Source organism: Prinia subflava, chromosome 1 (assembly GCF_021018805.1).
Source record: "Prinia subflava isolate CZ2003 ecotype Zambia chromosome 1, Cam_Psub_1.2, whole genome shotgun sequence".
In the NCBI taxonomy this organism is placed as follows: Eukaryota; Metazoa; Chordata; class Aves; order Passeriformes; family Cisticolidae; genus Prinia; species Prinia subflava.
In genome coordinates, this window is record NC_086247.1 from 24,718,290 (window position 1) to 24,732,366 (window position 14,077).

The 14,077-nt window shown below is 41.0% G+C and overlaps 1 protein-coding gene across 3 annotated transcripts in view; it reads left to right on the forward strand.

The window, feature by feature from the left end:
• The first annotated feature begins 8,597 nt into the window (after nucleotides 1-8,597).
• Nucleotides 8,598-14,077, forward strand: part of RUNX1T1 (RUNX1 partner transcriptional co-repressor 1) — a 121,647-nt gene continuing 116,167 nt past the window's right edge. The window contains exon 1 of one of the 3 annotated variants that reach the window (XM_063391303.1): nucleotides 8,598-8,733. In XM_063391303.1, coding sequence (XP_063247373.1) covers nucleotides 8,706-8,733 — 28 coding nt within the window. In that variant the 5' untranslated portion in view covers nucleotides 8,598-8,705. The other 2 variants (XM_063391285.1, XM_063391320.1) reach the window with 2 other exon arrangements.

A 14,077-nucleotide genomic window follows, 5' to 3' on the forward strand; every position in this document is an offset into this window, starting at 1 on the left:
TATGTCGTGCATATATATGTGTGTGTGTGTGTGTGTGTCTGGATACTCTGTGAGATATACAAAGCCTGTGAGGCCTAATTCAATAGCTGTTGAGATGTGGAATAACCCCCAATACACAATGACCAACCTGCTGAAAACCTCCCATTTTATATGGTTCTCATCTTAAAGACCTTCAGATGAACAGATGTTAACTGTAGGAATCCTCAACATTTCTCCTTTAACTATTGGGACACACCCCAAAGTTTATGCAAACTCATTAGGAAACCTTGTTCTGATATATCTGTCTGAATGGGTAAGTAAATTAGACTCCCTCAATTTTTTTCACTGCCTCTTACTGACTTCTGAAATGCTGATCAAGAGAGAGTCATACCACTAAGGAGATAATTTTGTTGAAGAATGCTAAATTTAATAAACAGAAATCTCTAGCTTTGAAACTGGAAATACGAAGGAATCAATTTCACAGAAGTCATAGAAAAGATAGAAACTGACTCCATGTTGAAATCACTGAAGCTTACAATTCATCAGGAACTGCAATTTGCTGTCATGTAGCAAATTTCACTGGAAGATTGTTTAAGGATCAAGAAGGTGAAGGGAGGGCTTGGGGAGATGTACACTGCTTCCTCAAAATTATACAAGAAAAGAAACAAACAAAACTGGAAAGCTTCCAGGCAAAAAATGTTATGAAGAGAAATAGGCCTTTATTAAGTAAAGTTTGAATAATTACTCACTGTGAGAAGAGGAAAATACTTATTCACCTTTTCTCAGTGATCTAGTCAGTATAAAACCCTTTTCATTATACAAACCACGGAAATTTTAAAAGGACTAAATGGAAGCTCATGCCACGTCATCAGATGAGAAATACAAATGATTCATCAATTCTAATTTAAAATCTGAAACATTTTCTTTAAATTTTCCTTTCAGATTTGCTACATCAGAGCAGAACAGAACCAACTGTAAATTAATCCTTTGGCTAACCCAGGGAAGATGCTACAGCCTTGAAACTGAGAGCAAGCCACCACTTAGCTCTGTACAGCACAGATATCAATACCCTTCCCCCAAATCACAGACACCATAGGATATCAGAAATGAAGATATTTAATCAGAAGTGCTCATGTCTAACATGAGACTTCTCAAAAAGCTTATTTTCTTGTTCAGACACTTGGAAAGTGGCTGAGGCTGCTGTAAACTGGACCTTTTGCAGCACCACATCCTGTAGGTGGTGAAAGTGGCTCCGAAGTCACAGTTTCTTGGGTGTCTTGGATGATTTACAGACACAGTTTATAACCTGTGTCACTTCTGGCAGAGAAAAAAAAACCAAGTCAAACCAGGGAAAGTACTCCTTTCTATATTTTATCATGTTTGTGTATTGCCGACTAAAGATAGTTTCTAGTTTTGAAATTTTTCAAGATGCCTTCTAAATTTGACTTTCCTGGTTTCTGTAATGTAGGACACAACTATCAAATACAATACTTTTTTTTTTTTTCCCATGGTTAAAAGGAAAGTAATTATGTAAGAAGAAAAGAAGTTTGAGCTAAAAAAAATGACTTGAAAAGAAGAACATTTTTAGTAATAAGGTTTGTGAGTGTTCTAGTTCTGCTCCTTTCCTAAGAAATCAGTGGCCAAACATGTCAGTCATTTCAGTGAGACAGAATCAGGTTGTTTCTGCAGACACGCAATAAATTATTATGGCATGTCACATGAGGTTTTGACACATGCAGCAGCACCTAATTTCAAGAAAAGTTCCAGCAAACTGATGGAGCATACACCAGAATTACACCACTAAAAGTGGCTGAGTTTAGATCTTTAACCATACAACTTGTGAATTTTCTTAAAGTTTCTCATTGCTACTTTCCCTTTAAAATGCAATTCTGAGCATTGCACTGTGTAGTGCTAAAAGTGTTATGTTTATTTCCTCATTTTTCTATAAATAACATGTCACACTGTGCTTTGTTCTTTCTGGATATTTCTGAATTACGGTTTATTTACTTCCTATGTCCTCTTAACTTGCATCTTTAAAAGTTTTCAAAAAGAAAGCTTTTGCCAGTGAGAAGGGAAAAAGTACTTCTCTCTTCTGTAAGACAACATTTTTTTGTTACTTCTACTTTTCCTGTTTGTCTAGAAGGAGAAATAAGAAGTGACTGATGTATCAAAGCATCTTCCCTGTGATGATGTGCATATGAGACAACATTTTAAGTTGCTATTGATCTACAAATAACAATTCCTGAGAAAACCAGATTTCATCAGTTTCTTTCTAAAAATAAACCAGATAAATAGAGTCCAACAAATGGAGTAATATCAGACTCAATTATCCAGCTGAGCTTTTTCATAACAGTTTGAAACATTGAAATACCATCTTTGTTCGCTGATATTTGATTGTTAAGGTTTTTTTTTTTAATAAAACATCTACTTTATGTTCAGATGTATTTTGCAGCTTAAGCCGTGAACTACATCCTCGTGAGTACCTGAATTTTTAATTGTTGTCTTGTGAATATTAACATAGCCATGGAAGGACGAAGCTTTTGAGCAAGCTTTTGATTCACATATGAACAGTTAAAACATATGTGTAGAAACAAAATACAATGTAAAGACAATGTAAAGGGAACTAGAATACCAACACATCTAGGTGGCTTGTAGAGTATTTCTGGACTTCTGTGAGGAGTATCTCAGGTTATGGAGATGTGGATTTTAAAGCAATCACTACAATAAAAGTTGTCTTCAACTGGAGAATTTTTCTTTTTTGTTTCAAGACAGCAGCTTTAAATCCTACCTTTGTTTAACTTAGTTTGACGCAAATATAAACAGTGGTTAGGGGGATGTGGAAAATGCGGTTTCAGTTACATCATACTGAGGTCATGGTATTAATAGAGTTCCCAGCTTAGACCAGTTTGTTTTTATTTACAGCTGGAGACATGGAGATTTGATACACCAAGAGAGGACTTCACCTCTCTTTATGAAATCTGAACGAGACAGATTCTCAATCCAGGAGCACAACTGGTATACTGGTTAGTTACAGCCAGCAGGGAAATGCAGTTTTATTCCCAATTTAGCATGTAAGTGGAATAATGTACTGTCAACATGTCAGTGAAAAAGATAAGAGAGTTATGTCATTAGCCTTCCATATACAAAATGTCACTGTACTTTTTAGGAGACGTAGCACTGAGAGACTCTGTATACACAAAAAGAAACCTGGAACAGATCATGCACCTTGGATGCATTACCTCATAGTAGCTGTGCACCATTATGTACATTACAGATGGTCGCTGTCTCTAGTTAAACAGTAGGTATATTTAAAAAGGGATTGTGCTGGCCTTGAGAGGTTGTCCTAAGAAAAGTCTCCCCTCCACCTTGGAGGAAAGGGTCCCTCAGCCAGCAGCCCAGCTTTTGAGGGACTTCTAGTGGTGTTTAGGTAAGCGGCTTCATGGCTGCTTATTTTATTGCTGTCTGCTATTAGAGCACTCCTGTTTATTGCAGGTGGCTGCCCGGCAGGTGGGAGCTGAAGGAACTGTGTGTGTGTGTTAGGGCAACGGTTTCCCCTCGCTGGGCGAGGTACCCCGTGTGTGGCAGTTAATGCAGCACTCATGGCTTCCAGGAACCTCAACAGCAAAATGCTTCCTGCACTTTGACACCGATGAAAAACAAATTTATTATTTCCATTTCGGTGTTTTTTGTGTTTGTTATAGAAGAAGCACTAAGCCTGTGTTATTTCAGCACCATCTATTCTCTTGGTTTCAGCACAGACAAAAATATTGCAGCACTAAAAATAAATATTTTATATTTAAAGATACACTTAAATGTTAATTTGATGAATATTCAATATCTATTTGCTTGCATAACTAAAACATAGACAATGGATCCAGATGAGATAAACTGTTTGCTTCTGTAAAACAGAAACTTTTCAAATAATTTTTTCCTCTTTTTGCTTGGTGTGCTTTATTTAACCAGTAGGTTTTTTTTTCCTTGAAAAGATCTGGTTTTTAATAAGAAGCCATATTTCACTAAAAATGAGTGACAAAGCTGGCATTCCCACAAATGACTGCCAATATATTATTTTTGTTTATGTGATCTTTCCAAAATAACCCAGCTCCCCTTTTTCTGTCACTGTGCATATATTCTTCAGCAAAGTGCTTCAGAATGCTGCAAAATTAAAGCAGTTTTAGGACTCCTGACGATGCCAAAAGGCAAACAAGAACGCAAAAAGTATCCTTAGCACATAATTTAATTAAGGAATATCCTGAATAAATATACATGAAGCAGAGCTAAAATCTATCCTATTAGAAAAGGAGAAGATGTCAAAATGTACATCAGTGGAGTTTATCACCTTCTGAAAGCAGATAGCCTGTCTTTTTTTTTTTAATTTGGAAAGAACTTAATACATTTTCCTCACTACCAAAGGGTAAACAATAGTGTGCACAGAAAGAAAGGCAGGTAATATGTCAGCTCTTGCAGCATGTACATCACCTAGTGGACATGCTTTGCATACTAAAGGGTGGGGATCTATCCTGCTATTGCATATTTTCTGCTCACATTATCAAGTGTTAGTCCTGGCTCATGTTTTCCACATACACGGAGCTGAAAAGCCCATGCAGCAACTTGAGGCTCACCTGTTCCAGCCCTGGCCAAGCCCCGGAGAGGGGGCAGCACTTCTGCAATACAGTCTTTGCTGCTTTTCTGTGTAGGGGTCACAGCAGGATTTAGCCTGCACTCCCAGCTGAACTGGAAACGATTTTCTGGAGAAAGTGTATGCAACATTGGTGTAATCCTGCAGCAGACTCCATCCCGCTGCAATCCTCTGCACTGCACAACCTACAAAATGTGTGCAAACAGACTGAGGGGAGAATGAAGTGTGGCCCACACAAATATGTAAAATATACTTGCAAATTGGAGGGAAAGTTGGAAAGATATGATTAAGGCAAAGGTTTGTGGGTTAAAGCTATCAATGATCCAGCTTAGCATTCTATCTGACTGTTGAGTTTTACACGAATATTTACTGCATCACTCCATCCAAATGAGAGCTTCTTAAGTGAATGCTGTAGTAGCTACCTACAGCCCTGATCCAGATGCCATGGTTCAATCCAGCTTCAGAAGAAGCAAACAGTGAGATCCTTCTGCACTTCACGGATTGTGAAAGCAAGCTTTTGGAAGTGGAAGACACATTTATAGAGAAACATCCCCAAAAAACAAGGACGGACCTAAAGTCTGCAGTTTGACTGGAAAAGTGTTTGAGGAGCATGAGCTCTGGATGGGAACATGTGACAATATGTAACACTCTGAGCTGCAAGGCAGTGACAATTAAGAGGGACATACTTGTCTCTATTTTTAAACAGCAATGAGGTGAGTTGATATTTAAGTTCTCTTCCAAGAATTTCAGTGCAGATGACTGCCCATAGTATAATTATTCACAGTAAAGACTGAGCCATGTTTCAGCTCTGAACATTTGATCCGTCTCTGTACAATCAAAATATAGTCAAATTTGGACAGCCTAGCAGGATATTTCTGACTTCCATGTGCAACTATACTTTTACCAGCCTTTCTCTCACACAATGTCACACAGTGATACACAGTGTAAATCTTTCATATGTCAAATCAGACATGGCATCTACAATCTGCAGAAAAAATCTGTAGGGTGTAAAGTTACCAAGTATTTGTGAGGTCTACTGTGAGGCTGCATTTTTTTTTCCTTTCTGAAACATGAATTCATCTTCTGAATAACGTGTTTATTTTTCCTTTTTCACACAAAAAACATATCTATTTTCTCTGGGAAATAAATAGAGAAAAGAAAAAGGTATGGATAAGAGAAGTTTGCAATAAGCCAGGCTTCAATCATCAGCTTTGCAATATAATGATAAGACTTGATGGTTACAATCTTTTATTATTTAGGAATCATGTCAATTCCCCCAGCATGTCTAAGAAAAATATAGTTACCATGAAGTAGTTGGCATTTAACGCTCTCTGCTACACTCCATTATCTGAGAAGGTTTTGTCCTCACTGGGAACAGTGGGAAATACGATGAGCCAGGGCTGGGAGTTTTATAGGTGATTTCTGTACTTTTCTCGTTATGAAATGAGACCACAGAAGTCTATAAACTTCATGGATATTAAATTGCTAATAGTTCAGATTCGATTTTCCAGAGTTTCTAAATCTAAGCTGATGCTCCTCCAGTAATTTGAACAGTAATGCCTAGAAAGTTGATTGATCTTCTGGAGTGAACGTACACACTAAAGAAGAAGCATTGTAGGATTTTTTTTAAAGCTGTACACTGAGAATTAGGAGCCAGTGTTCAGTCCCTGACACTTCACCAAAACATGGTCTGAGACCACTGGCAAACCTCTTCTCTATTTTTCACCTTACACATAGAACAATTGGAATGAAAGTATCACATCACAAAGATTTTCAAACTAAAGTTTCTAAATCTGCTGAAGACAAAAGAAGCTTTGTAAAATTTGCTATCTTTAGATTATTTTTAAATATTTGAAGATACTTTTTAAAAGATTCTCCCATAATTTTGGCCTTGAAATAGACCTCTGCAAAACAGATAGTTTTTAAATTAGAAATCAATGCCAGACTTGTGGCTGCTCACCATCTTTGTAAATTGAAATCACAGTAGACCAAAACACGTCCTGATTTATGATCTGTGGAGCTGAATTTACCCCAACATAAATTGGACCACATATTACAAGATACTGACCGGTTCATTAAAGCTCCATATCTTGAAATGTCTGCAGAAAAGTTAGCTTTATCCAGATAATAAAATATATTTAAAACATATTTTCAAAATCAACCAATATTTCAAAGCCACCAACGGAGGCAAATACTGTTATAAATATACATATAAATGATTCCCCCATATTTGGAAATGTGTATGCCTTTATAATAAACACACAGAATGCTACTTTGCATTCAATAGGTCTATTTAGGTGTTTAAAATTAAGTATTTGTAAATTTGCAAGATCAGGCCTATAGTGTATGTGTGTGTGTGCGTGCGTGTGTGTACGTGTATGTACAGGAATAAAGAAGGCAGCTTGATTAGAAGTTCTATTCCACGCTCACTCTTTTACTTAACATCTGACATTGGAAAAAAAATGAAGCTAAATGTCCCAGCATTTCTGATAATTCCAATCCATTATCTGTAATCTGAAAAAAAATGCACTTTTTTACTCTGAAGCAAATGTAAGAAGGTTTTTTTTTTCTTGTTTTTTCTTGTTTTTTCTTGTTTTTTCTTTTTCTTTTTTTTTTTTTGTGGAGACGCCTTCTTTCTATAGTGACAACATGATAGCAGAGATACCAGTTTGCTGTAGATTGTGAGTGACAATAATATTCTCTGCAATACGTAGAAGGGAATAACTGATGAATCGGAAAATATATGGATGCCTACTGAAATGATTATGTAATGAAACACGAAGTCAAACGGTGGCACGCTTCTATTAATTGTAGATGATAGTAATTAATTTTCACTGCAGTTGTGATCATGTCGCTGCTTTCAGAAGAATCCAGAATCCCCTTCCAGGAAAGTGTGAAATTGCATCTGGGTTCTTCAAGCCATGAAAAACTATAAATTTCTTTTAAAATAAGAGAGGGAGGCCTTCCTCAATACTGTACTTTAGAAAGAGGAAAAAACAAAGGGAAAAAGAAAATGATAATTGTTTTCTCTAAGGCTATTATCTAATGCAAAAGCAAACAGTCTGACTGGAAATCAGCTAACAGAAGGGGATTAGAGAGTAGATCTGAGAGTGGCTTGATTTCTAGCACTGCTGTCTTTTCACACAGTGATGAGACACAGGCAGAGCAGCCAGGAGCTCTCCAGATGGCTAGAGAAAGTGTTTGTCTTGGGTTACTGCAGGGCAGTCTGGACTCTTAAAGCCGGGGAGGCATCATTAGGGAGCAAGTTAGATGTCCACCCAGTAAAAGCGAGCGAAAGAAAGAAAGAGTAGGCAGGCTGCCCGAGAGGGACCAGGCTCTCCTATTGTTAACATATACTTGACCCCCACTAACCTCTTCACGACACAGATGTCTCCTACCTCTATCACCTCCCACTGCTTTAAGCCCTCCCCCCCTGCACCTGGGTAGCGGGGCCGGCCCGGCTGCCGGCAGTATGCTGCCTGCCTGCTAGCGGAGCCGGGCGCGGCGGAGCGGCGGCGGCGCAGCCTGGGCGGGCGGCGGGCTCGGCTCGGCTCGGCTCGGCACGGCACGGCACGGCTCGGCTCGGCTCGGCACCGCACCCCGGCTCGGCTCGGCTTCGCCGCGGGCTCAGCTATGCGCCGGCTGCTCGGGGACAGGCACAGACCCCGCCACTGACAGCGGCCGCTTCCTGCGCTCCACATCACGTTTGTCTGAGGCGGCGGCGGCGGCAGCAGCAGCAAGGAGAAGGACCTGGGCATTAACTATCTCGACTTGGAGACTTTGCTTTATTTTTGGTTCTTGTCCTTTCCTGTGGAACCAGTAGTCTCTCTCGAGCTGATCCTCCTTTAAAAAAAAAAAAAAAAAAAGAGAGAGAGAGAGAGCGAGAGAGGGTGGTGGGGGGGAGAGCAGCTGGAGTTTCTCCTCAGCTCGTTTTGACTTTTGTGGACGTGGATCATCTGGACTGGAAGGGAAGCCGCGCGGCGCTGCTCTCCCCTTTCCCACCCCCTCGCCCCTCCAGCAGCCTGGGCTGCCGTCTCTCCCCCGAGCAGGACGGGAACTTTTATTTGCAGCTCGCAGCCCGTGGCGAATGGTGGGCATCTCCGGTCCTCTGCAGTGTGAGTACGGGCGCGGGCAGGGCTGGGCAGGGCGCGCCGGGGCGGGGGGAGCCCGAGCCCCTTTTCTTTCCCTTTCTCCTCTCCCGGAGGGCTCCCCGGGCTCGGAGGGGCTCCCGTGGCTGTAACTAACCCAGGCGGACCGGGGCTGCTGCTGTGCCCGGGCCGGCTTGGCGCTGCATGCAGCCTTACACGCTCTGTCTCCGGCTTACAAACTAGCACCCCGGATACTGCTCAAGAGCTCGGAAACCAAATAACCCAGTTTTTCAGAAAACAACCCTCCCAGGCATATATTATAACAAAGCGTCAGGTTTCTGTCTGGATTTAGGACTTGCCTTTTTCTTTCCTGCCTCCCCTCTCTCCAGGCTCTAGCGCTGGCCAGTGTGAGTTGGAGTGGCTGAAATATTTCTGATGAGATTGTTTTGTTTCGCTTGTTTGTTTACTGCAATCATAGCTTTGTGCAGCACTGGCAACATCTTTTCGGACTATTTTGAAGGAAATATTTTAGGGGGTGGACGTCGCCTTTAGCTGCACCGCGGTCTATCAAATAGCTTGTTTCTTAAAACGACAAGATAACGTTAGGGATTGCATTTCCAAAACTGCCATACAATACAACCGTGTCATCTCTGGCTGTGCTGAAGGGTTCGAGTCCATAAATTCTCAACAGACCGTTTATAAAGGAGATTGGAAAGATGAAGAGCACATTCCCGGCCATTTAGACAAGCCTTTGACTTTTGCCGAGTTCGAGTCCTTTTGTTAGTGCTAAAGTTGAGAAATTTGGTTTAGTGCAGGGAAGGATTTGCCACCCTAGCAGGAGCACCCATTACTCCGTTTCAGAGTTAATTTATAGCGAACTAGCTGTCCTTCCTATACTCTGCTCTCCTAGATATTAGAGAGAAACCGAAAGTAACTAATCGGACGCACCTCTTAAACCGTTCATGCTCCAGCCAGGAGCTAAAATGTTACTTCCTTCAGTTCACGGATAAGTTTAAAGGAAGGAGGGCCGAGGGTATGGGGAGCAGAAGCAGCCTCCCCCTCCTGCCCCCCAGGTTGCGGAGCCGGGCGCGACGGGACCGCCCTGTCCGACCGCAGCCGGGGGCTCTCCGGCATCGCCGAGGTGGGGAACAGACGCCTCGAAGCCACTCGGGTTTCTCCGGGCAAGCAGCCCTCCATCTTCCGAGCCGCAGCCGGCTCTGCCCGTTACCCCTCCTAACCTCTGCCGTGCCCTAAATCACGGCGCGGAGAGGATCCGTCTCTCGCAGCCGCCCGGCCGTGACGCCCGGGAGCCGGCAGCTCCCGCCCCGCAGACAGCTCGGGAGCGAGCTGCGATCTGCTGAGTCCGCCGGCAGCAAGTCTGCCCCAAAGAGCTGCCCAAGTTTTCCACGGACAATCGCAGCCGGGAGGGAAGCGCCTGCCTTCCCTTGCCAGTGGGGCCCCAGGGTGCGCAGGGCACGGCTGCGGGCCCGCCTGTGCGGGCACCGCTGAACGCGGTGAGGGCACGGCGCGGCAAGGGCTGGGCAAGAATGGGTATATGCCTCCCAAGATCATCCTGCGGGAGCTGCCGTGCCGTCTCTGGGAAAGCAGCAAGCCCCAAACCCCTGGCTATTGGCGTAGCCCTGGCTAACTAGAAGAATGTCTTGTGAGCCCTGGTATGTACAGCCAAGCGTTTGCTCCAGCAAGTACTCCTGTGCTTAATGTAACGCCGACCCCTTTAACTTTTAACATCGCTTCTCCTAATTAATCTGTTCAGGCCCCAGACTTAAATGGCTGTCCACAGCTGCTGCAAATTGATTTATCCCCTGATGGTGGTCCGAGTTGCTGACCAAAGCAGGATTTTTTTTCCCCCTCCCCATTTTTGGTCTACTAATCTGTTTTGACTTATTTCCTACTTACAGTAACGCTTGCAAGCTTTTTGAAGGACTTAAAAAATATTTTCCATTGACATGTAACTAGAAACATAATTATTGTATTTGTAAACACAATATGTTAGGGCTAAGGGCGAGAATAATTTATTTAACTACACCCTTGAAGTCTTACATTTCCGTCTCAATTTCTGGATCTTGACAGATGCAATGGAAAGTTTAAATAAGCAATTTTGTTAACTGCAGTTCAAGGCAAGATGTGAAAGACGTTTTTAGAGTTGAATTCTATTGTCCAGGTTTTCTGTTAACGGCTTAGTGAATCTGGATAGCCGAGAAGATTTAAACTGGTTTCCAATGGTTGTTAAAGTTGATGCTTGACCTTTCCATGGGAAGTCTGAAAACCTCATTCAGTTTATTCTGGGCTGATTTCCTTAGGAAATCCAAAATGATCAGGGAATTTCCTTCAGTTCAGCTGAATGGTAAAAAAGTTACTCCATCTTGTTTATGCGTTCTGGTTTTAGCACTAGGTGTTTCTGTGGCTGCCCATCAACAGGAAGATAATAGGAAAAGATGGCTCATTCATAACTGTACAGTCTGTGAAAATATGAAGTTGGCAAAGACTTTGTTAGGTGTGAGATTCACTGCAGATTTGCTGTGAAGGTTTTCAATTAGGAACTTACAATAACTATGTTTGATAATTGATAGCTGTCTTAAGGTCAGTTTCACCATAGCTGAACCTTCAGTATAATTGCTCCTATTTTCAGATAATGAGCCATTTTCCTACGCTGTCATGGGAAGCTCAGCCATGCACCAGTGCAAGAAAACACCAAACTCCACCAAAAGTCCAACAGACTCTTTAAATCCATTCATGCCTCTGGCAAGCTGGAGCCAGGCGAGAGGTACAAGGGATGATAGCAGGACTTCTTGCTGTCCTGTGCTTGCAGAAGGGTGAGCGGCTGGGTTCTTGAGCCATGAGCATGCTGTAGGGAGACAAGAACCATTCTGTTTGTAATGGAATGCAGACAGCAGTGTTAGGTCACTGCTTCCTGGCAACTGCTGCACAAGTTGTTTTTCTTCAAAGGCTTTGAGCTTTTAAATAGTTTCCAAAATCTTTTTAAATAAAACACTGCCTTCAACCTTTTTTGACCACCTTAACGTTAACTTGTTTCGTGCCTAAATAATGGACTAATAAAACATCACACGGTATCTCTCATCTGTGTATGCTTAACACTATGTATGCCTGTGTGCACATGGAGTTTTATACCAGGAGTATTGTTTCTGGAATAATGGGGGAGAAAAATAGCTCCACCTGGAGTGCTGGTCAGTGGATAGTCAGTTCAGGACATTCTTCCCTGTCAAATCCTGTTTCTCACTTCTCTGAAACGAACTTCAGACGACAGGCGTTGAATGCGAAGCTCGCCTCGCTGAGGTACTGAGCAGACTGCAAACTCCTCATTGCCAGACGCTCTGGGTGAAATAGGCATCTGCAGTGTTTGCATAGGGGGTGATGGGAGAAAGGGCTTGCAATTGTCATTTTCAACTTTCAAATCCACTTGCCACAGTCCATTACTGTTAAATCTTTAACTAATTGAATAAGGATATCAGTAGTTGCTATTGCAGGAGCTTCAGACTTTTTATACTGGGGGGTAGAGGAGAAGGTCTTGTTCTTTGTTCTGTAGAAACTTAAGTTGTCATGCAGAGATCAGGAAGACTTAATAGCTGAAATAAAACATGAATTTGGTGCTCTGAAGGGGCTGTTTCTCGTGGCTTGGCTAAAGAAATGCGAAAAGACAATTATTTTAATCTGAATACATTAAAAAACCTTGATCCATGTACTTAGTAGCAGCTTGCTCTTTTTCATACAGCCTTTAAAAAAACAACGTATAACATTTAAAAAGTTGAAACTGACACTGAATTTAGTATAAGTAATGAGAGTGTAAATTCTTAAAACACCGGCTTCCAGGTTATATTGTCTCCATGTTGTTTCACATCAGAGATCTAAAACACTTGGTTTAAAAACTGAACTTTTAAGGCAATGGGTCTTGGTTTTCCACAGAGATGTTCCTTTTTAAAGAACAGCTTTTAAAATGCAGTTATCTTGTTCTTGCTATAAACTTTTTTAGCTTAATATATGGTAGCACAAATACACCAGGAAATAGCAAACTATGTGGTTTTGTGGATAAAGAAAAGTGAACACCAGACATAAAATCAAAGTCAAAATATCCTGTTCTTTAAAAGCTTTTTTTATTTCCTCCCCTCCAAATTTTCATTTTTTTTCTGCCATCGATATGAAAGTTTCCAAATAACATTTAGACAACAGTGGACATTTTATTAAAGTAAACATTAGTTCAGTATAATGGAGGTAATTGTAAGTGATAAGAGCAGAGCAGGTTATCTGTGTGTTGTTTAAACAGAAGGAGCTATTTTGCACTGTTTCCAGTAGCCATCTGTAGAGAAGAAGGGTTTGCACCTGTCTGTCCACACTAATTATAGATTAGGTCCAAAGAAATGAAATTCGAGTAGCCTTTCTCTTAATGAAATCCATAGTGATTTTATTGTAAATGTGTTTTGTGTACAGACGGTGATGGTTTGTCTGTAAGTAAAATAAATTGCTGTATGGCTGTTATGTACTTGTAGTCGTAAAGCAGGATACTGCTGCATTAACAAAGGTCCTGAATAAAAATGCAGTGCTCCATTTAAGTCCTAGGCTTCAGTGATGGCTCCAGCTATGCTTAATCAAAAAGGTTCACTGTAGGCACAGTTATTTAGGGGTATGTTTCAGGGTAGACTTTTCAGTTATCATCACTTTCATGTCAATGTACTGGCATGTAGGTGGTCCTTTGCCTGAAATATGAGGCAGAAATGGTTTCATGTTAAATATGTACACATATACATGCAGAGTATGTCAGAAATGTTTTCCTCTGGTTCAACCTATATATTATTAAAATAAAGTGGAAAGAGTGAGAAATGCATTCTGATATAAAAGGTCACATGAATTTCTACCACATCTGTTTATAGTAATTATGAACATAATTAACATAAGAATTACAAGTGAGGTAATGACAAGCTAAGCTATGAGATATTATGCCATAACAGTCATATGTTGGAATTCTCACATTATAGCACACTAGAATTCACAAATTCAATGCAAGAAAGAAAATGTTAGATTTTTATCTATTTTAATGCTTCAAAACTTATCTGCCTGGGGCAGATGGACTTTCCGCTTTAGAGGAAGGTAACCCATTATTACAAGAGAGTCAGTTGAAATTAAGATTTCTAGCCTGCAGCTTGGACTCTGAGACAGCTGTGCTTATGGAACGCCACTTCTGTTACACATTTGTATTCTGATTGTATTTATTTTATTAATACACATTGTGTTATTTTTAAGTGTGTTTTCACAGCAAACTGCTTACATTTGGAAGGATACTGGATTAGTTTTTCTTTAGAGTTTTGTGATTTGAGTTACAAAAGTATGGTCAATTTAG